At 43.4% G+C, this 24,175-nt stretch overlaps 2 protein-coding genes across 8 annotated transcripts in view; both read right to left on the reverse strand.

Annotated features, from left to right (window-relative positions):
• Positions 1 to 198: 198 nt before the first annotated feature.
• LOC123994741 (sodium- and chloride-dependent GABA transporter 2-like) lies at positions 199 to 21,243 on the reverse strand. Its single transcript, XM_046297689.1, has 15 exons — positions 21,164 to 21,243; positions 20,236 to 20,436; positions 16,413 to 16,547; positions 16,027 to 16,167; positions 15,772 to 15,859; positions 15,404 to 15,536; positions 13,470 to 13,604; positions 11,696 to 11,799; positions 11,432 to 11,556; positions 11,193 to 11,305; positions 10,830 to 10,967; positions 9,544 to 9,646; positions 7,700 to 7,800; positions 7,322 to 7,492; positions 199 to 1,017 (listed from the first exon to the last, which is right to left on the reverse strand). The coding sequence occupies exons 1-15, from the start codon at positions 21,168 to 21,170 to the stop codon at positions 850 to 852; spliced, it is 1,863 nt and encodes a 620-aa protein (XP_046153645.1). The 5' UTR covers positions 21,171 to 21,243; the 3' UTR covers positions 199 to 849.
• A 986-nt stretch (positions 21,244 to 22,229) lies between these two features.
• The window catches only part of LOC123994742 (lysine-specific demethylase 5A-like), a 47,762-nt gene continuing 45,816 nt past the window's right edge, over positions 22,230 to 24,175 (reverse strand). For all 7 annotated transcript variants that reach the window (XM_046297696.1, XM_046297692.1, XM_046297695.1 and 4 more), the window contains exon 29: positions 22,230 to 23,777. In XM_046297696.1, coding sequence (XP_046153652.1) covers positions 23,400 to 23,777 — 378 coding nt within the window. In that variant the 3' untranslated portion in view covers positions 22,230 to 23,399. The remainder of the gene's footprint in view (positions 23,778 to 24,175) is intronic.

Consider the following 24,175-nt stretch of genomic DNA (forward strand, 5'->3'; position numbering starts at 1 on the left):
TCTAATGGTTCACAGCATGTCCCCTGAATATTGCTAGATCATTGTTGCTCTGATTTATAAAATATCTATACCTAGAATAGAACTTGGTCCAAGAAAGACAGGAAAAGACCAGAACAATACTGTATAATCATTTTAAAGCCTTCCCTAGTGAAGAGTGATCTCACAAGGATCATAATAATAGCATAGAACATACTGATACTACACATTTTGTTTATTTAAAAACATACAGATTCATATTTATTTTGTACAGTCTTTTGTAGTCATGTTACACAGAAAATCAATCATTAAAATATTGTACACGTTTTCTATAAGCCCAACCGTTGTTAGCTCTTGTTAAATTGACAAAGATGACACAACACATCTTCATTTAGCAATGATCCACATTCTAACATCAACAGTTATTCATCTCATTTGTAATGTACAGCTTCCTTTACTCTCCCACTGAGCACAGTGGTTGAATCAATGTTGTTTCCACATAACGTCATTGCAATTACGCTTAACCAACGCGGAAGACGTTGAATTGACATTGTGCCCTGTGAGATGATTCCTTTAATACATGGAATACAATACAGTAGGCCTAACAACAATCTATCACTTGGCAATAGACCAACAATAAAATACATGTGGAGATCAGAGTCCATTGAACAATGAGAAAGACGCTTTTGTAATTGAACAGTTGACTTGTTTTTTACCTGAAAGCACATTAGGTTGTGTAACAGAGCAAAATTGTTCCTTTCTCTCATTGCTTATCGGGCTGCCTGATACACTTTATCTTGAATTGGAATTTCAGTTCATTTCCCAAAATGACTAAATTGAATTCGTCACTCCAATGGTGTCACTGGGGTCTTATTAGCAGTTTGAGTCCTTCACCCCCACTGGGAGGTAGCCATCTTTGATTGGTACCCCTACTGGCTCCATGCCTCCCTCGCCCTTGGGGTCAAAGGTGGCCAGCATCCTCTCCTGTTCTCTCTTGGATTTGGGTAGGTCGTTAGAGGGCTGGAGGAGGATGTGAATGCGCTGCAGAGAAGATTTGAAATATTTATAAAGAATAATGGACTGAGTAGATTGAGATAATAATGTTAGTAATGCTGTGTAACAAAGAGGAATGAAACAATGGCCATAAAAACACTGGACTGAGAAACGTAAGGTGACTTGCTTAACCCTGGTTCTCTGATAATATGGGTGAGACATCCAACTGTGGGTTTCACCAGAATAAGTAGCTCGAAGGACCAATTATACACAAGTGTTGGACACAGACAGGTCACGTGGTGAATGAGGGCACTCCCCCTCCCCTCATACTAAAGAGTCACTCGCCTGCCCTCTGATCACTCTTGAACGAGACAAACTTCCTCACACGCTTGCGACTAGGGGAATGTGGTGAGATGTCGCACTCATAATATTAGAGAACCGGGGTTACACAAGTAACCTTAAGTAACCTCTTTCAATTATTTGTTTTGACGTCTCACTGTGGGATACGGCCAACTCCCATACCGCACATGCTCTCTGAAGCCATGCAGTCTCAATATCAACCCTCAGAGGCCCGACACAGAGGACAGTATGCACCAATGAAGGCGCAGTAAAGTATGAGGGGATGCCCAACAAGCCAAGTCACAAATCTCCTGCAAGGAGATGCCCTTGAACAGTTCCCAAGAGGTGGTCATACCTCTGGTGGAGTGAGCTCTTAGGCCCTCCAGAGGCTGTAACCCTTTGCTATTATAGTCCAACACAGCTCAGCATTCAACACCATAGTGCACACAAAGCTGATTACTAAGCTAAGGACCCTGGGACTAAACACCTGCCTCTGCAACTGGATCTTGGACTTCCTGACGGGTGGCAAGGGTAGGCAACAACACATCTGCAACGCTGATCCTCAAACCAGTTCCCCTCAGGGGTGCGTGCTTAGTCCCCTCCTGTACTCCCTGTTCACCCACGACTGCGTGGCCAAGCACGAGTCCAACACCATCATTACGTTTGCTGATGACAACGTGGGTAGGCCTGATCACTGACAACAATGAGACAGCCTATAGGGAGGTCAGAGACCTAATCAGTGTGGTGCCAGGCAAACAACCTCTCCCTCAATGTAAGCAAGACAAATGAGATGATTGTGGACTACAGGAAAAGGAGGGCGGCACAGGCCCCCATTTACATCGACGGGGTTGAATTGGAGCTGGTTGAGAGTCAAGTTCCTTGGTGTCCACATCCCCAACAAACTATCATGGTCCAAACACACCAAGGTAGTCATGAAGAGGGCACGATAACACCTTTTCCCCCTCGGAAGACAAACAATTTGGCATGGGTCCCCAGATCCTCAAAAAGTTCTACAGCTGCACTATCGAAAGCATCCTGACCGGTAGCATCACCACCTGGTATGGCAACTGCTCGGTATCTGACCGTAAGGCGCTACAGAGGGTAGTGCGAACGGCCCAATACATCACTGGGGCCAGGCTTCCTGCCATCCAGGACCTATATAACAGCTGGTGTCAGAGGAACGCCCAAAAAATTGTCAAAGACTCCAGTCACCCAAGTCATAGACTGTTCTCTTTGCTACCGCAAGGCAAATGCTGCCGGAGCACCAAGTCTAGGTCCAAGGGGCTAGTTAACAGCTACTACCCCCAAGCTAGAAGACTGCTGAATCAAATGGCCACCCAGACTATTTAAATAGCTAGCAATATTTAATCTCCACGTTTTCCAACGGCTCAAAAGGCTGCTGTGAAACAGTCTCAAGCACAATAGACACATTACATGACAGGGGTAAAGGCTTAGGAATTGTACATAGGCAACAGGCGGTTCATTAGGAAAGGCTTTCACAACTCTTAAGATCTTTCTAGCTGCTATCTGGGCCTGTCAAATAGGCTTCCACAAAAACACAGTGAAACAACATGACGGGATGTTTCCCCACTGTGTTTTTGTGGAAGCCTATTTGACAGGCCCAGATAGCAGCTAGAAAGACCTTCAGAGTTGAGAAAGCCTCCCCTCTGTCCAAAAGATCCTGTAAGAAGCATAACACCTTGGATACAGAGCATTGGTAAGGAATGATCTGTTTTTGGTCACACCACTTCTCAATAATCCACCACTTATTTCCATACAGTGAGAATGTGGAATCAATGACACGATGCAAGCCTGTCACATCCAGATTTAACTTCAGAGGGCCATGGATCCGGGAAATGTTTTGTTCGCTTGGGTCAGCAGATCCCTGCGTAACGAGAGTTGACAGGGCTCGTTGTATTGCCTAGCCATGGCGGGGCTACCAAGATGAGGGATAAGCCGCCTTCCCTCACACTGGCCAGAGTGGGGAGTATGAAGCTGAGGGGAAGAAAAGTGTGCGTGTGTTCTTGCAACACAAAGACCTTTACGGACGCTTGACCATATATCGCTCAGATCTGTCTCACCACTTGGGGAAAGAGTCTCCAGTCCCTTAGTTGGGGATTCCCTCTGAACAATAAATCCACTCATATGTTCAGTACACCCGAGACATGAGTCGTGCGTCGGGACAGTAGGTGTGCTCTGCTTCACAGAATAATCCAAACGAATAATCTGTGTAAGCACATGGGGTGAGTGCCACCCGACTGCAGTCGTATTGTCCGTTCTGGTCAAAACGTGACAATTTCAAAAGGGAGGGTAGAAAGTGTTTCAGTGAAAGAAACACAGTCAGCAGATAAAGGTCATTTCTGTGAGCAATTTGTGAAGTGGGGTCCTTACTATGTTTATTACATTTCCCTCGTGAACTGTACCCCAGCCCGTGAGTGACGTCACCATTTCCCTTGTTGCCACAACAGTTAGGGGAGTGCCAGGAACGAAGATCGAGGGGCTCTTCCCGTGACGGAGAGCCGAGAGATGTATGGAGCGATTGAGATGAAGCCATGTACACAGACGTTGGGCAAACACCCAGTGCTTGAAGTCCCTCATGCTAAGTAAGCCAAGAGGTACTACTGAGATGGTGGAAGCTATCAACCCCAGCACTCGGAGGCACGTCCTGAAAGTGGCAGAGCGCCCCCCCAGTAGAATGTCAATACTGAAGAGCTCAGTGACTTTCAACGTGGCACCATCATATGATGCCACATTTCCAACAAGTCAGTTTGAACTGGCCCAGTCAACTGTAAGTGCTGTTATTGTGAACGGCTTAGCCGCGAAGTGGTAGGCAACACAAGCTCACAGAACGGGACCATTGAGTGCTGAAGCGCGTGGCGCCTAAAAATCGACTGTCCTCGGTAGCAACACTCACTAGAGAGTTATAAACTGCCTCTGGAAGCAACATCAGCACAACTGTTCATCGGGAGCTTCATGAAATGGGTTTCTATGGCCGAGCAGCAACACAAGCGTAAGATCTCGATGCGCAATTCCAAGCGTCAGCTGGAGGGGTGTAAAGCACCCTGCCATTGGACTCTGGAGCAGTGGAAGCGCGGTTTCTGGGAGTGATGTATCACGCTTCACCATCTGGCAGTCTGACGGACAAATCTGGGTTTGGTGGATGCCAGGAGGCTACCTGCCCGAATGCATAGTGCCAACTGTGAAGACCGCCATAAGGTGATGGCCTTCGTAAAGGTGAATATTCTACAGAGGTCGGACGAAGCAAATGGCTGAATGTTCGCCTATTTGGAAATTAGGGTAATGGACGAATGTGTCTACCACTGCAGACTCAGTCTTTCTTTTGTAGATCCTGTATAGCGTTGCCAGTGGTATCAGTTGATATTGTTATTATTAGGTAACGTTAGTGCCTTAGTTCTTGTGAGTCAATTCTCCTTTTGTTTTAAACTTTTTATTTTATTACCATGAAGCTGCCCATTTCTATTTATCGATGGTACCCGTATCCAGGGTAGATAAAGCACAGTTATATTAGTAGGTTACATTCATTTCTTTAAAGCTGGTACAGCTAACTTGGTGGTATTGCTGTAAGATGTGATTTGGAAAATGTTTTATACTTTCTTTTAAAACAGCCTAGCTTTGGGTTTTAAAAGTGTTTATTATTGATTTATTTATTATGCACAACTTCACTATTTCAGCAGGGCTCTTTACACAATAGGTTTAGTGTTCCCCCACCACAACATGTGTGGATATAGAAAAATGTTTAATGGATCAGTTATGGTAATATGGCATCTATCCTTTTCCCACCTGACTTTACATGGCTAGGCTTAAAATCATGAGACACACAGCTGGTTGCTCAATCACTTTTGCTCACTGGAATGTTAAATCTGAAATCACCCAGTGAAACGTAAGAGTAGATATCACCTTTCGAAAGGCACATCTCCGCACTTTTGACCACTCATTTCAAAGGAGGGTGGATCAGTCAATCACATCATTCCAATTTTCATTCTAAAACTAGAGCAGCGACCATTTTAATTAGTAAAAACATACCGTTCGCAATGTCAAGTGTAGAGGCAGACTCAGCAGGCCGTTTCATTATTGTAGTAGGAAGACTGTATAATACACCTGTTTTCTTGGCTAACATTTATGCACCAAACTGGGATATCAGTTAGTTCTTCAAATGTATTTACTCAATTACCAAATACAGACACACAGCACCTAATAAATACTAAGTGGTGATATGAATTGTGTACTTCTGCCCAATCTGGATTGTAGCTCTCCTAAGGTATAATTTTCATCAAAGACAGTATCCACGATTCAGCTATTTCTTAAGACATATGGCATATCTGATGCGTGACGTTGACACAATCCCACAGCTAGGGATTATTCTTCTTTCTTTACCAGTTCATAAGACCTTATCACGTATAGACTACTTTTCCCTAGAAAAGTAGTCTATATGAGCAGGTGTATATCATCTCAAATGAAGCTATTTCTCGAGCTTAATCAAACCCCTGGAATGTCTCCTCCAACAGTATGGGAATCAATGAAGGTTTACCTAAGGGGACAAATTATTTCCTACAGCGCAAGATTAAAGTACAATATTCAACACCTAGGGGATCTTACAAATAAAATCTTGGATTTGGATATGGCATATTCACACTATTCATCCGCAGATTTACTAAAACAACATTTGACACTTCAGACAGTGCGCTCTTATTTCAACTCGACAAGCTGAAAATCAAATAAATTAATCTCTACACAAAAATTATGAACATGGAGAGAATTCAGGGAAAAATTATTATATATATATATTTGTTTTTAAATGTGAATCATATTTTTATTTGGCGTACCCCTGACGGCATTGCACGTACCCCAGTTTGGGAATACCTGCTCCAGAGAATACATATCTATATGGTGAAGACATACTGTAATTCAATTTAAAATAGTTAAAATTGGGTGCATTCGTCAAAGGCAATACTATCCGAGATTAGACCAGAAATAGATTCCACTTGTGATCGATGTAAACAGGCTCCTTCTACTTTATTACACATTTTGAACATGCCCGAAATTGACAGGTCTCTGGATATCAAAATTTGAGACATTTTCTAAGATACTGGAGAGACCTTTAGAACCTTCTGCCTTTATTGCATTATTCAGAGTGGCACCACAGGAGGCCCCTCAACCGTTCTACGGGCAACATGCTGGCATGTACTACTCTTCTAGCTAGACGTCTCATACTATTTAAGTGGAAGGATCGGTTTCTTCCTACTTTTAATTATTGGATAAAGGAAGTTATGCAACATCTCAAGCTAGAGATAATACGCTACTCCGTCAGGGAATCTGCAATTATACTTTATAATATCTGGCCACCTTTCCTATCCTTTGTAGAAGACATGAACCCAGCTAATTTCACAGCTCCATAAACCAACCCAAATTAGAATTTGTATCATTATTTTTACTCTAACTTTTTTTTTCAAATACAAAGATCTTTATTTAACAATCTATTTCATTAGATTACTCATTGTATATCAAGCCTGCTTTAAGTCTAGTTTTGGTGTGGGGCTCTGTTAGAACATGGGGGGGAAGGGGTTGTGGTGGGTTTGATTTGATTTGGTAGGGGACCCATGTGAGTTCTGCACTCTAACTGTTCTGTATTATCTGTATAATCATAAAAAATGCCAAATAAAAAAAATACTTTGTTGAGATCGGTGGAAGAAGCCCTGACCTCAACCACATCAGACACCTTTGGGATGAAGTGGAATGCCAACTGCGAGCCAGGCCTAATCGCCCAAAATTAGTGCCCGACCTTAGTAAATGCTCTTTTGACTGAATGCAAGCAAGTCCCCGCAGCAAAGTTTCAACATCTAGTGGAAAGCCTTCCCAGAAGAGGAGATACTGTTATAGCAACAAAGGGGGAACCAACTCCATATTAATGTTCATGATTTTGGAATGAGATGTTCGACAATACTTTTGACCATGTAGTGTATGTTGTGTCAAGAGGAAAGGAACCTAAATTCACCTCTCTGAACGTTCCTTCTGTGGTGGACAGTTTGTAGATCATCCAGAAAGGGATGCAGAGCATGGAGGCAAGAGCCAGGAGCCAGCCTATCACATAGCCCCACCAGGGGTACACATACTCATTGTTGTACTTCAGAGGGGTGTACTTGATGAGGGAGAATGCAAAGGTTGCCTAGAGAAAAAAACAAGTATTTGATTTAGAAGTGGGCCTTGACTGGGGCCGTCAATATTTACAACTGTAACTGGTGTTTTTCCAAATCATGGGATCTATCTAGGGCCCAGAGTTTTTCCTGGTCAGGAAAAAAATCCGTTCCCAAACCATAACTGATGACATTTTATACTGTATATGAGAGTTTACATGGGTTTGTAGGTTACTCACAACGCATGTGGCTGGGGTGACATACAGCCAGCAGTATTTAATGTAAGGTCCTGGACGGTAGCCAATCATGTCTTCGATGTTATCATAAAAGCGGTCGACACCTGGAACAACATACAGAGACAGGCTAACCATGCTGGGTTTGGTCAAAAGAGCTGTGGACACAAATGTCAACAATTGAGACTATGAAGCAGTCTCTGAACAGTACTATCAAAAGGTGAGGAATATACAGTGCATTCGGAAAGTATTCAGACCCCTTGACTCACATTTTGTTACGTTACAGCCTTATTCTAAAATGTATTAAATAATGTTTTCTCTCTCATCAATCCACACACACAATGACAAAGCAAAAACTGTTTTTTCAAAATGTTTGCTAATTTCTAAAAAATACATCTAAAAAGTACATCACATTTCCATAAGAATTCAGACCCTTTATACTCAGTGCTTTGTTGAAGCACCTTCGGCAGCAATTACAGCCTTGAATCTTCTGGGTATGATGCTACAAGCTTCGCATACCTGTATTTGGGGAGTTTCTCCCATTCTTCTCTGCAGATCCTCTCAAGCTCTGTCAGGTTGGATGGGGAGCGTCACTGCACACTTATTTTCGGGTCTCTCCAAAGATGTTCCATCTGGTTCATGTCCTGGCTCTGACTGTGCCACTCAAGGACATTTAGAGACTTGTCCCGAAGCCACTCCTGCATGGTCTTAGCTGTGTGCTTAGGGTTGTTGTCCTGTTAGAAAGTCAACATTCTCCCCAGTGAGGTCCTGAGCAACCTGGAGAAAGATTAGTAACGAAAACTGTCTGTACTTTGAGCCGTTCATCTTTCCTTGGATCCTGACTAGTCTTCCAGTCCCTGCAGCTGAAAAACATCCCCACAGCATGATGCTGCCACCACCATAGTTCACTGTGGGGATGGTGCCAGGTTTCTTCCAGATGCTACACTTGGCATTCAGACCAAAGAGTTCAATCTTGGTTTTGTCAGATTAGAGAATCTTGTTTCTCATGGTCCGAAGGTCCTTTAGGTGCCTTTTGGCAAACTCCAAGCAGGTTGTCATGTGCCTTTTACTGAGGAGTGGCTTCCGTCGGGCCACTCTACCATAAAAGGCCTAATTAGTAGAGTGCTGCAGAGATGGTTATCCTTCTGGAAGGATCTCCCATCTCCACAGAGGAACTCTGGAGCTCTGTCAGTGACCATTGGGTTCTTGGTCACCTCCCTTACCAAGGCCCTTCTATCCCAATTGCTCAGTTTGGCCGGGCGGCCAGCTCTAGGAAGAGTCTTGGTAGTTACGAACTTCCTCCAGTTAGGAATGATGGAGGCCACTGTTGTTGGGGACCTTCAATGCTGCAGAAATGTTTTTAGTACCCTTCCCCAGATCTGGGCCTTGACACAATCTTGTCTCAGAACTCTACAATTCCTTTGACCTCATGGCTTGGTTTTTGCTTTGACATGCACTGTCAACTGTTGTACCTTATATAGACAGGTGTGTGCCTTTCCAAATCATGTCCAACGGAAACAGGAGCTCTCATAGCAAAGGGTCTGAACACTTTTGTAAGTAAGAGATTTTTTTTATTTTTATAAATGAGCAAAAATGTCTCAAATCCTGTTTTGTCATAATGGGGTTTTGTGTGTAGATTCGTGAAAAAATAACATTTAATCCATTTTAGAATAAGGCTGTAACATAAAAATGTGGAATAAGTGAAGGGTTCTGAATACTTTCCCGAATGCACTGTATTCTTGAATAAACCAGTTACAGTTCTGTCTTTGTGGGATTGATATGGTGTAACTATCTTTTGAACGGTTCCATCAGATATTTTGTTGTCGTTGTAGAATTGTATTCTAACTTACCATAGACCCATGCGATGGAGACCGTCTCAAAGATGGCCATGAAGAGAAGACACATGCCACTAGCAGCATAGTAGTCCATCAGCTGGAATACATATAACCCACCCTGGAGACAAGAAAAACACTCGAGATCGGTGTGGAAGAACTTATCTGGCCTGCACAGACCCCTGACCTAAACCCCATCGAATACCTTCAGAATGAATTGGAAAGCTGATGGCGAGACAGGCCTAATCGCCGTAGCAATGTTCCAACATCTATTGGAAAGCCTTCTGTTATATAGCATCAAATGGGGACCAACTCCGTATTAATACCCATGATTTTGGAATGAGATGTTCGACGAGCAGGAGTCCACATATATATATTTTTTAAACCCCTTTTTCACAACGTCCAATTGGTAGTTACGATCTTGTCTCATCGCTGCAACTCCCCAACTGGCTCTGGAGAGGCGAAGGTCAAGTCATGCGTCCTCTGAAACATGACCTGCTAAGCCTCGCTTTAATTTATTGTTTTTTATTTAAACTTTATTTGACTAGGCAAGTCAGTTAAGAACAAATTCTTACAATTACGGCCTACCGGGGAGCAGTACCTTGTTCAGGGGTAGAATTTTACCTTGTCAGCTCGGGGATTCGATCCAGCAACCTTTCGGTTACTGGCCCAACGCTCAAACCGTGCTGCTTCATAACACCTGCTTGCTTAACCCGGAAGCCAGCCGCATCAACATGTCGGAGAAAACGCTCAACTGATGACCAAAATCAACTTGCAGGTGCCCTGCCCGCCACAAGGAGTCACTAGAGCGCGATGAGTGAAGGAAAGCCCCCTGGCCAAACCCTCCCCTAACTCGGACAACGCTGAGCCAATTATGCGCCGCCCTATGGGACTCCCGGTCACAGCCAGCTGTGACACAGCCTGGGATCAAACCTCCAGGCAGTAGTGACGCCTCAACACTGCGATACAGTGCCTTAGACCGCTGCGACACTCAGGAGGCCCCTGGTCATGTAGTGTACAACTGACCTGAACCACAGTGATGAGGCTGTTAATCACTCTAAAGTGGTTTCTGTCCGCAAAATGAAAATGTCCTAGGTAATAAAACAAATCAGAGTATATATTTGTTTTGAACGCAATCTCGACCAGCCACGTGGTAAGTTAGACTTGATGTCTGTCTCCATATCACAGCTAAAGAACACAATTAAATAGGCCTTGAGGGTTTATCCCCAACCCAATCCCCAGGCAGGTGTCTCCCCCTAACTAACCCATGAGGGTTAATTCCAAATTCCAGGTGTGATGCCTACCTCCATCAACATGACCAGGCCCATGAGGAAGGAGATGAAGGCCACTAAAGCCAGAAAGAGCTCCCTGCGGTTCTTACGACGAAACACCTCGGGATACATGTCCACCATGGCCGTTGTCAAGCTCTCTACACACACAAACTGGAGAGAAAGGGAAAGGTATTTTAACACATCTCAGTTGTAGGCATGTTTGGTAACAAATAGTAAGCATCTCTGATATCATGTTAGGCTAGGTATGTTTGGTTACATAGATAACAATGATCTTGGATCGCCTCTCAGTTCTCGTTGTATAGAAGTGGTCCGTTTTGTCCTTAACTGGGCCAATTTTCTTGACAGTACGTTCATAAACATCTTCGGAGGCCTTACTTGACTGTCCAACCCTAGCAGGATGATCATGATAAAGAAGAAGACGGCCCATAGTGAAGAAAACGGCATCATGGCCACAGCACGAGGGTATGCAATGAAGGCCAGGCCAGGACCTAATGAAGAGAGAACAGGGAATCGTATATAATAGCGAAATAACATTATACCTGCATTTGAACAAATTATTGAAATGATCTAAATTAACAACTAGGTCACATTAAAACACACACACACACACTCACCAGACTCTGCTACCTCTGAGATGGGGACATTCTGTTCATAAGCCATGAAACCCAGGATGGAGAAGATGGCAAAGCCTGCCACAAAGCTTGTCCCACTGTTCAGGAAGCACAGGGCCAGGCAGTCTCTGCAAAACAAGATCCCAAAGACATGAAGATTTAAGGGGAGTTGGTTTCCGTCTTATAAGGGAATAAAAAAACAGAACCAATAATTACCATAGTGTGTGTGTGTGTTTGGTAAGAGTGTTTAATGCATCTTTAGCGTACTTGTAGCAGTTGTTGTTGTACTTGTTGTAACTCCCCAATGCTATGAGGGAGCCTAGACAGATTGCATAGGAGAAGAAGATCTGGGTGCCTGCATCCATCCATACCTGTTATACAGAGAGAGGTGAGGGCACAGAGGCCAGTCAAGCAACTACTGTAGGAGAAAAATGACTAATAAAGGCAAAGGTGTGTCATCTAGGGATGGTATTGGATCATACCTAAGATCATGAATAATTATGCCGTTTTAATAATGTTAAATTACTCAAATCACATCTATATACTGTATTTTATACCATCTACTGCATCTTGCCTACGCAGCTCCGCCATTGCTCATCCATATATTTATATGTACATATTCTCATTCATCCCTTTAGATGTGTGTGCATTAGGTAGTTGTTGGGGAATTGTTAGATTACTTGTTAGATTTGTGTGTTGTTGGGAATTGTTAGAATATTTGCTAGATATCACTGCTCTGTTGGAACTAGAAGCACAAGCACTTCGCTTCACTAGCATTAACATCTGCGAACCAATAACATTTGATTTGAATAAAACAGTGCAAATACAAGCCACCTTTTAATAAGTAATGAAGAGTGACCCGTTTTTGTTTTGGCAGGTTTCCTGACTGTGGGCCACCATTTATTTATTTATATAGAAAAACATGTCCCAAAAGCATGATGCACATGGTAAAAAAATATTTTTAAACACCATTAGTTATGTGTGTTTTCAGAATGTGAGAGTTAAAGAGCAACATGCGGAGCACCACGTTGCATGCTTGTTTCACCTTGCTCTTCCTCTTTGTCCCTAATGAGTTTACCTAATCATTAAGGACCACTGACACGGCAGAGGTGAATTGTCAACCAGTCAGTTAAACGTCTTGTGGTCTTAAACATTGATTAACAATCCCCACCTCTCAATCCACAACCAGAGACTGAAGATCTGAAAGGTGAGAATGGGGCAGCAAAGGGCCCTGGGATGATGACGCAATCAAAATATCTGCTCTGCTAGGGTGTAGATGGGTGGACTTCGAGAAAGGGCAGGAGAAATCTGCGGTGTCAATGCCATGAATCCCACCGGCTCAAACTCCCTGCAGACAAACACAATAGGTTTTGGTACTGAGTTTGCCAAACTCTAAATCTATGGCATGAGCCATGCTGCGGCTGAGTCCCAATTCCCAAATTTCCCAGTCCACCATGTGGAGAAAAGCACTGATGATGCTGAACCTGAAAATACCGGGCTTTGGTCCAGACCAGGCTAAGCCAGTTGAGGGCTGAGCCCTGACACCCTGAGGGGGGGAGTCTAGCAGCTGGAGGGTCCTGGAGGTCAGTGTTCCCCTTCAGTGCAGTGTCCCTGCCCCTCCGTGCAACCCCACCACTCACAGTCTCCTACAGACTCTTTCATGGAGCACAGATGGACCGAGCAGAAAATAGCATTCCAGATAACCCTGGGATATTTACACTCACACCTGGAGGACCTTCACCCAAGGACCTTATTCCAAACTTCAAATTCCCTAGTCTGGAAAGACATAGTTCTCAATATTACCCTATTATGGACAATTTCTTTGAAATCATACCAGTCTCAAACATACCTCATTATGTTCTGATAGTCACCTCATTGTAAAATACTGAAAGTAGAACGTTTGCTATTCTGAGTATAAAACGTAATTTCATACCATTGCTCCCACAACAATAAGCTACCTGATGCAAGTGTGTGGTTCAGTCAACAGGGTTTCTACTATGTAACAGCAGGGGACAGGGGTTCTTATTGTTGTGGTACCTACCTGAGGGTCTGCTAGTCTTGACAGGTCAGGGTAAAGGTAGAACTTGATCCCTAGGTCCGCTCCAGGTAAAGTGACGCCACGAATCAGCAGAACTATTAGCATCAGGTAGGGGAAGGTCGCTGTGAAGTACACCACCTGTAGATTGGATGGAATCATATTGAAAAAGTCAATGATCTAACACATCAGAGTCATGTCCATTAAGGGAAAACACTTTTTTTTTTATTCAACGGAAGAAACAAACAAACAAACAAGACCAGGTAGTCCCTCCCTGTTTCACTCGGCTTCCTCTGTGTAGCCCTTTACACTCGTACCTGTATACGGGTTCAAAATAGAAGACTTGGACACTGATAAGCGCCTAAATTGGGACGCAGTGGCTGTACGGTAACATGCTATTCATGACCTCAGAGCTCAAGGTTTCCGCTTTACAGACCAGTATTCGTTCTGACTGACAGCCGTACTGAACTTGAACACCGCACGTGACAAGAAGTTGCCCCCATCCCTCCTGCTAGTTGGGCAACTTTTGCAACATTTTTGTTGTCTGAATGAGGGAAATGCTGTAAATAAATAAGACGAAAGTATTTTGAAAGATGAGACGTTAAGGATTATAATGAATACAGCTTTGATGTCATACAAGCAAGCCATACACCCATTAGTCCAAATGTGCACTTCACATTTCCATATCATAAAACCCATGTAATATACACTGTTAACGTTTATGACCACCACCTCGATGTACAGTTACAAGATGATATGGCGTCATACCATTGGTTGCTCTGAACAGAATGCCTGTTTGTGGTATTGTGAACACGCATTTGAATGCACTTGTCACCCTATTCTATGCACACCAAAATTACAATCTGCTTCCTGGAATTGCCTTGTGAAAGCCTAACACTAAGATCGTATTTTAATGAACATGACCCTGATCTGTAACTTAGCCATGTTGGCAATAGAACACTCTTTAAAATGATTCCCACCTGACCAGATTGCGATTTATAAATGGACCTTTTGTGGAATGCACAACCAACAGTAATTGTGTAAAGTGCAGGATGCAGGGATGTGTTCATTTTACATTACATTTTAGTCATCGAGTAGATGCTCTTATCCAGAGTAGTGAGTGCAAAAATGTATTTATTTGCTGGTACTGGTCCCCCATGGGAATAGAACCCACAACCCTGGTGCCACAGGAGGCTGCTGAGGGTAGAGCACCTCATAATAATGTCCAGAACAGAGCAAATGGAATGGCAAACCATGCATTTCATATCATTCCACTGATTCCGATTAAGGTGCCATCTACCTCGTGCCATGCTCTACCAACTAAGCCACATGAGAGTTCCAAAACAAAACTACAAGTCTGCTTGATCTAGTTCCTCAACGCCACAGTGAGGAGAGTACAAGACAAGCACCTTAGTGGAAAATGGTTCTTTGAGTCGTAAAAGTGCATTGAAATGAGGTAGGAACTGTGCACACTTTGGAGAGTTGTGTGGCCACTTAGAAACTCCAGTAAGACCTTTCACTCAAAACTATTTTTTTGGGGGGGGGTGCACCTACCCCAAATATTACATGAATATTCGTATCATGTTACTGAATGTATCCAGAGTATTTTCACATTTCGTTAACAACAAACGTGGTGATACATACATTTGCACCACAGTAAATGCACATAAAATGTAATGTTTGGAATCAACCTAAATTCAGATGAACTGTTTTGTCATCACCTTTAGTCTAATAATTTTCCCATAATCTCCAAATTGTTCCCTTTTGATTGCAACCACTGTTATGCATATACTTTCAATATTTCCTCTGTAATAAACATTTCAATTGATCCCCATCCATATTGGCCAATTCCCACAAGTGTAAGGGGTTAATGCCTAATGAACATGACTCTGGTGGAGCAAATAAATAAAGACAGGATGAATTGAAAGAAACAAGTCCACCTTCCCAGTGGATTTGACCCCTTTCCAGATGCAGAAGTAACACATGACCCAGGCGATGGCCAGACAGAAGGCCAGGTCCCAGTTAAGAGAGCCCATGTGGTCGATGCCAGACGACAGCCTCAAGGCTCTTCTCCTGAATAAACACATAACACAGGTGGTCAGAACAAAATCACAACGGATGAAGTGCAATAACAATTCTAGTTTAGATATTCTGATTTTAAGTACCCTCAGCTACTCCAAATAAGGTTAAAATCTTAGACTTGAGGGTCCGGTTTCCAGGACACAGATTAAGCCTAGCCCTGGACAACAACAAAAATATTTGAATTGAGATGTGTTGAATAACAAAGAGAGGTGCTATGAATACTTACTCCCAGAATTCAATGACGGGGGATGTGGAGTTTTCGGACAGGGTGAAGTTGACAGAATCGTTCCTCCTCTGAAACTCCACGCAATTTTCTTAGATAAAAATGTTCACATGTTGCATCATTACCACCATAAAAATCACTGACAAGTGTTAAAAGCAGTAATATGGAATTCAATCATTTTTTATTTGTAATATCGCTACATACAGCAAAGCCACTTAAAAAAAAAAGCAGACATTTCCATTATGATTGTTGTCTCACCTGTATTCCAGGTGTTGTTACAGGAGGACCAAGGGAGTTCCCAGGAGAAGGAGAAAGACAGGTAGAAGATTCCCCAAGCCAGAACCACAATGTAGTAGGAGTTCAGCAGAGCCACAATGATCTGGGTGCCATAGCCAAGACCTGGATCAAAGACAGGGACAGACAGGGAGGAATGGATAGAAAGTAAATAAAAAGTGTCACAAAAAACATGGTAGTAATAACTATGTAATTACAATATAAGTACACATTGTCTACTGCATAATGTATATAACAGTGACACATGAAAAAGGGTAAAAAGCTCAGACACAAACCCTTGTATAGCATAACTTTGTTTACAGTATAATGCCTTAAAGGAAGATATAGTCCCATAGGAAAGAGCAGGTTACCCTCAAAGAGTGGACTGATCTTCCTCCAGCAGGTGATGCCTCCCTCGCTGGTGTACTGGCCCAGAGCAGTCTCCAGGAAGAACACAGGTATGCCACAGGTGAACAGGAAGATCAGGTAGGGGATGAGAAATGCACCTGAGGGATGGGAAATGGGGAGTCATTCAAAAAAATATACATTGTACAAAACATGCTCTTTCCATGACAGACTGACCAGGTGAATCCAGATAAAAGCTATGATCCCTTATTGAGGTCACCTTGTTACATCCATTTCAAAATCAGTGTAGACGAAGGGGAGGAGACAGATTAAAGAAGGATTTTTAAGCCTCCAGACAATTGAGACATGAATTGTGTGTGTGTGCGCCATTCAGAGGGTGAATGGGCAAGACAAAATATTCAAGTGCCTTTGAACGGGGTATGGTCGTAAGTGCCAAGAGCACCGGTTTGAGTGTCCCAAGAACTGCAATGCTGCTAGGTTTTTTACACTCAACAGTTTCTTGTGTATCAAGAATGGTCCACCACCCAAAGGACATCCAGCCAAAAGCAAGCCAATGGTCAAAAACGGGACATTGATGAAAGAGGACAAAGGAAGCTGACACGAATTGTGCATAACAGACATGCTACAATTAGTAAACTCATAGTCAAGCACAAGATTTGTGTCCAAAAACCCATAAAGGAATGCACAACTTATCGTTCCTTGACACAAATGGGGTAATGCAACTGACGACCTTACAGAGTCCCACTTCCTTCAGCCAAAAACAAGAAACTGTGGTTGCAGTGGACTAAGGAACAAAAACACTGGATACTGGATGATTTTTTTTTTAAGTGCCTGGTCTGCTGAATCCCAGTTCCTGCTGATGGGAGGACTAGGCTATGGAGAAAACCACGAGTACATGCATCCATCATGCCGCGTGTCAACATTTCAGGCTGGTGGTGATGGTGTGGGATGTGTTTTCATGGCACACATTGGGCCCCTAGATAAAATTCTTAACATTATTGCCAATCAGGTGCATCCCTTCATGGCAGCACTGTATCCATTTGCAAATACATTTTTTCAGCAGGATAATGCCCCATGCCACAAGACTAGGATTGTCCAGGAATGGTTCCACAGACATGACAGTGAATTCCTCTTACTGCAGTGGCCTGCCCAGTCACCAGATCTCAATCCAATCTGTGGGATCAAATCAAACCTTATTTGTCACATGCACCGAATACAACAGGTGTAGTAGATCTTACCGTCAAATACTTACTTACAAGCCCTTAACCAACAATGCAGTTAAGAAATATTGACTAAATAAAACTAAAGTCAAAAATAAAGTCAAAAATAAAATGAAGAACAAGAAAGCCTGGCTATATTTTATTTACTTAACTAGACAAGAACAAATTCTTATTTACAATGAAGGCCTACCCCGGCCAAACCCTCCCCTAACCCGGATGACGCTGGGACAATTGCGCACCGCCCTAGGGACTCCCGATCACTGCGGGTTGAGATACAGCCCGGGATCGAACCAGGGACTGCACTGACGCGTCTAGCATTGCGATACAGTGCCTTGGACCGCTGCGCCACTCGGCAGCCCTATATACAGGGGGTACCGGTACAGAGTCAATGTGCGGGGGTATAATTTATTCGAGGCAATTTGTACATGTAGGTAGGGGTAGAGTGACAACGCATAGATAATAAAACAGCAAGTAGCTGCAGAGTAAAAACAAAGGTGGGGGGGGGGGGGGCTCTCGATGGTGCAGCTGTAGAACTTTTTGAGGATCTGGGGAACCATAAAATCTTTTGTCTCCTGAGGGGGAAAAGGCGTCGTTGTGCCCTATATTCACAACTGTCTTGTTTGGAACATGATAGTTTGTTGGTGATGTGGACACCAAGGAACTGCTCCACTATGAAGCTGTCAACCCGCGCCCCGTCGATGTTAATGGAGGCCTGTTCAGCCAGCCTTCTCCTGTAGTCCATGATCAGCTCCTTTATCTTGCTCACATTGAGGGAGAGGCTGTTGTCCTGGCAACACACTGCTAGCTCTCTGACTACCTCCCTATAGGCTGTCTCATCGTTGTCGGTAATCAGGACTACCACTGTTGTGTGGTATGGCAACCATAATGGTGTTGGAGTCGTGCTTGGCCATGCAGTCATTGGTAAACAGGGAGTATAGGAAGGAACCAAGCACGCATCCCTGAGGGGCCCCCGTGTTGAGGACCAGTGTGGCTAATGTGTTGATGCCTATTTTTACCACCTGGGGGCGGCCCGTCAGGAAGTCCAGGATCCAGTTGCAGAGGGAGGTGTTTAGTCTCAGGTTCCTTAGCTTAGTGATGTGCTTTAAGGGCACTATGATGTTAAACGCTGAGTTGTAGTCAATGAATAGCATTCTCATAAAGGTGTTCCTTCTGTCCAGGTAGGAAAGGGCAGTGTGGAGTGCGATTGAGACGGCATAATCTGTGGATCTGTTGGTGCGGTATGCAAATTGTTGTGGGTCCAGTGTTTCTGGAATAATGGTGGTGTTGTGAGCCATGACCAGCCTTTCAAAGCAATTCATGGCTATGCGTGAGCGCTAAGGGGCAGTAGTCATTTAGGCAGGTTACCTTCGCTTTCTTGGGCACAGGGACTATGGTGGACTGCTTTAAACATGTAGGTATTACATACTAGGTCAGTGAGAGGTTGAAAATGTCAGTGAAGACACATGCCAGTTGGTACGCGCATGCTCTGGGTACACGTCCTGGTAATCAGTCTGGCCCCGCGGCCTTGTGAATGTTGACCTGTTTAAAGGTCTTGCTCACATCGTCTACGGAGAGCGTGATCACACAGACGTCCGGAACATCTTGCAGGCTTTAGTGTTGCTTGCCTCGAAGCGAGCATAAAAGGCTGAGATGGAACGAGGGAGTCGGAGTGAAGATACACTACCAGCAAACTTGACAGAACTGTGGAAAGCATTGGAATCAACATGGGAACGATTGACACCTCGTAGAGTCCATGCCCCGACGAATTGAGGCTGTTCTGCAGTCACAAGGGAGTGCATCCATTTTTTAAACTTTTTATTTTTATAGCTCAGGTCATCCCGGGAATCTATCCTGGCGTTACAAGTGCCATGCTCTACAAACTGAGATACCGAGGACCATGAGTCAGTGATAAGGTAGGCCTAAGAAAGTCAGAATTACCTCATGTAGACACTATAATAAAGGTGTTTCATCCATAGGGTTTCACAGACATACATTCCAGTCTGTGAATAATCTCAATGTAAACAAACTTTATTTTCACGCAGAGTTTATGACGCAACGCAGTCCGTCGACTTTTGACGTCAGCCAATCTGAGGATGTTTAGAGTGCTCGGATGGATGGATTTCCGGAGCATGGCAAACGCTGCAGGGGCAACTGCTTGACCACAGGCTATTTAGGACGGAGGGGAAACAGCTGTGACATTCTCTGACCCCTAACCTCTGATCGCATACACCCCACAGAGAGAAACATCTGATGTAGCACCTACATAAGCATTTCCCTAAACCCATGGCCTGATCTAAATAGGCCTGAGTCCCAATTAGACCCAACAATGTTTTTATAGCTAGGCCTCAGTGTATGTTATTAATAACAAACGTTATTACATTAAAAAAGCCATTTGCAAATCAGTTGCTGGAGATACACGATTGAAGCTCTGTGTTCCACCAGGACCTAAAATGAACAAGTCAAGAAAAATAATTTGCAAACTATTATTTTCAATTAAGAACAAATCCTTATTTAAAATGACGACCTGTCAAACATTAATACATGCTCGTCTTTGTGACTCCAAATTAAACGTCTGTGACCTAGCCTGGGCTCATCCTTTAGAACTTACCTCCTCCGTTCTTGTAGCAGAGGTAAGGAAAGCGCCACATGTTCCCCAGGCCGATGATGGATCCCATCACAGACAGGATGAACTCCAGTTTGTTGCTCCATTGGCCCCTCTCCTGCATCTTCTCCTCTGACTGGGGCTGAGGGACAGGGACCTGGTCCTTCAACCTGCTGCTGTTCTTGCCATTTGAGAGGCCCGCTTGAACTATTTCAAGCAATAAAAACACAGAATGAGTTTGGCTGTTTTCAAGACAAGTAGCTACATGTAGTGACGCACATACACGTATATGTCATTTAAAATGTAAAGTCACATGTAAGTAACCTAGGTACCTGTCTGGTTGAGTTATTATTCCACTCCATGTCAAGCCTTGTTGGCCAAGGAGTGGAAAGTTAGCAAAACAGGTTCCAGATTTCAGGGTAACATGTAAGTACATGTCAAGTACATTGATACTGTGCCATATCTTTTGTCTAATGACTCCTCAAATAATGTTTGTGGCTCTCTCAAACTGCCATCTGAAGAACTTAAAAAAAAATTTTTTTTAAAAAGGCAGAGCTTTACACAATCAAGTTCAGGCCAACCTTAAATTGATTATCATGTGGCATTGATCACCATGTCCCATTATGTCATGTACATACTGTACTGACATTGATCATGAATGGGTGGGAGCGGCAAAAGCCCTGAGACCGCATGCTTACAGAATTGATTAACTCTTTACAAATCAAAAAAAAAGAAAAAAAGAAAAGAAAAAGAACATCTAAAATCTGGGCAAACAGCCCAGGATGATTCCACACTAAACCTTAGATCTCACACTAAAATATGCCCAGAGATGAAGTCATCTTACAACTTATTTGATACAAAATAAAAACGTAGAGAAAGACATGACGTACCATGTTTTACACCAATGTCTTAGAATTCAAATATAAGTACGTACCATTCATTGTTATGGGGTGTCTCAAGTCTGGCTCTCAGTCAGTGAATATTGATCTGTAGATATTCACATTTTAGTATTTAACATGAGGAGCAAATAGGGGGTGGGAGGTTGTAATCCTAAATTTAGGCTCAGCCTCCAATCTACTCTCTGCCCATATGACCCCTCCCCTCTTAGATACTCCCACTTATTGAGTCAGTTGATTCTAAACACTTAAAATAGTCATTCACAAGGCATACAGGTCCATGTAACAAATGAATCAAAGATTAATTATACAATTTGTTTTGGTTAATGATTCAGTGTCCAACTGCAATCACCTACGTCCTGTCTCGTGATCGACGTTTGCCTCTCTGGTTAGCATGTCTTTTAAAGAGGTGAGTGGGTGAAAGCAGCGTTGGTCAGGACTGGATTTTACTTGGCTTTGCTTCCACTGGTTAGTGGGTTTCCCTATATACAGTAGCTGAAGCAGATGTGTTCAGAATCACATTACATGCAATTAACGCACCTTTACAGCATTCCACTGCACAGGTACACTAATGGAACACTAATGTGAATTTAAATCCTGCGATTAGATATTTGCACGATTAGACTTATCGCCAAGCCAAACAATGAATTAAACAGGGCAGACAAAAGAAAACGCAATGAGTTCATAGCATTGTTGCATGAAAATTGATTTCATATTGGTGTACAACAGTGAACTGACTGCCAATATTAGATTTTATTTTTTACTCCTAATGAACCTTTCCTTCTCCTTTGACAACTCCTACAGACTAAGACATACAGGTTGATCTGGGATTGAGCGTGAGACGAAAACATGTGAGAATCATGGGAAGCCACATGCGGCCAGGGAGATTCTGCTAGATACAATGTCTCTCTCGTCATGGGTTGAATACCAGAGGTTGTGTCCTGAATCCTTTGATCCCACGGCTCCAGAAACAGTCAGGCCTTCTGATGACCCACCCCAAACTATCTAAGATATTGGTATTTAACTTAAGACATATTAAATCATCTCAAACAGGAAATTGTAGATAATGGTATTGAAAATAAAAATAAAAATGCTGCTCCTTACTCATTTGACTAGGAATTGTTTATTAAAGGTGAGAAAACAAAAACAGCAACATCCAATCACTTAATTGCTTAAAACCTATATACACATTATAAATACGTATCACTACATACAACCATTGTTCCTAGTCCTACATGGAGCTGTTACTTATTGTTTGGGGCCAGGCAGAGGAGAGGATACTGAATGTGCATCCCAAATTTTTACATATACATTTTTGTCATTTAGCAGATGCTCTTATCCAGAACGACTTACAGGAGCAATTAGGGTTAAGTACCTTGCTCAAGTGCACATCAATAGATTTTTCACCTAGTCAGCTTGGGGGTTTTGAACCAGAGACCTTCCGTTAACTGGCCCAACACTCAAAGCTAGGCTACCTTCCAACTCAGTAGTCATCATGAATATGTGGAGGTGTAACATTACAGCCCAAATGGCACCCTATTCCCTTTATAGTGCACTACTTTTCACCAGAGCCCATGTAGTGCATAGGAAACAAGGTGTCATTTGGGACACAGATTTACAGATTCATGATGACTGTACTGTAGTAGGACAGGCAGATTGGCTCCAGATAATTATCAGAGGGGCTTAGAGAACGTTACAGACCTGAAACTGAAACTCCAGAAACAGACAAAACATATCATGGTCATTCCGAGTCGTGCAGTAAAAACCGCTCTGATACTCTGTGCACAGTGTTCCCTGGATTATAAGGCCTTCTTTAACTGTTCTGAATTAGAGCGAAACAAATCCTCATCAACAATTGGTTCCCATGGCAAGGGAGTGGGAAAAAAGGTAATCTGGAGTCTCAGTCTGTGATGCAGAAAATACCTCTCTCGCATCAAACAGGACCACAAGCTTTTAGCTTAAAGTCTAATTTCTTTGTAGTATTATTCTCATGGGAGTATCATGATCCAGTCTTGAGGATACCCCTTAATTTGAAGCTTCTTTACCACTAAGTCAAGATGAGCGAAATATGTTGGTCAGAACATGTCAGGGTCTTCCAGACTCAAATGGTCTGATGCGAGCTTACCGGGTGTGTGTGTGTGTGTGTGTGTGTGTGTGTGTGTGTGTGTGTGTGTGTGTGTGTGTGTGTGTGTGTGTGTGTGTGTGTGTGTGTGTGTGTGTGTGTGTGTGTGTGTGGTGGCCGACTGTAAATGTAGTCTCTGTCCTGGGTCTGCGCTAGCTTCTCTCATGAGTGTCCGGCTGCTGCTGTTGGGGGAGATAGATAGAGGGAGGCATCATTTGGGTCTGGGTGGGGGGCATCATTATGGAGTGGGAGGGGGGCATAATGATCTGGCTCAGCCCGCTGCAGACTGGCACTTCCAGCACCACCGGCTCCTCACAAACACGCTCCACCTTCACCACTGCTGTCACCCCTCCTCCTCCTACACCCATGCTTCTGCCCAAACTTCCAACTACGCCCCCACTCAAGATGGACGACTTGCGGGTGCAGTCGATGCAGATGTAGTCCTCCTCCTCGGCCATCTCGCAGGTCACACCCACACACACCTGGTGGAACCACTCGTCACAGCCGCCGTCGCACTGAACCCAGTCCACCTGGCAGAGGGAAGAGAGACAAACATACAGGCGATCACACCTTCTGCTAAAATCAGGATATAATATCATCAGCTTGTGCTCAGAAAAGGCCATTGCCCTTCAGATTCACAAGCATTACACTTGCAGAGTTTCTGCTTTTTAAAGGAATATAGCATTTATGGACATGAAGTATGTATAATAAGCATGATATTTATGTTGCATTGTATTATGGTGCATTTATGCCTAATCCAATCCAGTCCCCCTTAAAGTTCTGTAAAGCTGGAGGATATCACCATGCCTCTGATGTGTTCTGAGAGCACAGGACTGGGAGGGTGGTTAGGCTAGTCATTGACTTAGTGTCTAATTTACAGTCACTTCCAACAGCACATAGCTTGTCCTGTTAATACGTTATGTGTAAC

This window comes from Oncorhynchus gorbuscha, linkage group LG14 (assembly GCF_021184085.1).
Source record: "Oncorhynchus gorbuscha isolate QuinsamMale2020 ecotype Even-year linkage group LG14, OgorEven_v1.0, whole genome shotgun sequence".
Classification (NCBI taxonomy): domain Eukaryota; kingdom Metazoa; phylum Chordata; class Actinopteri; order Salmoniformes; family Salmonidae; genus Oncorhynchus; species Oncorhynchus gorbuscha.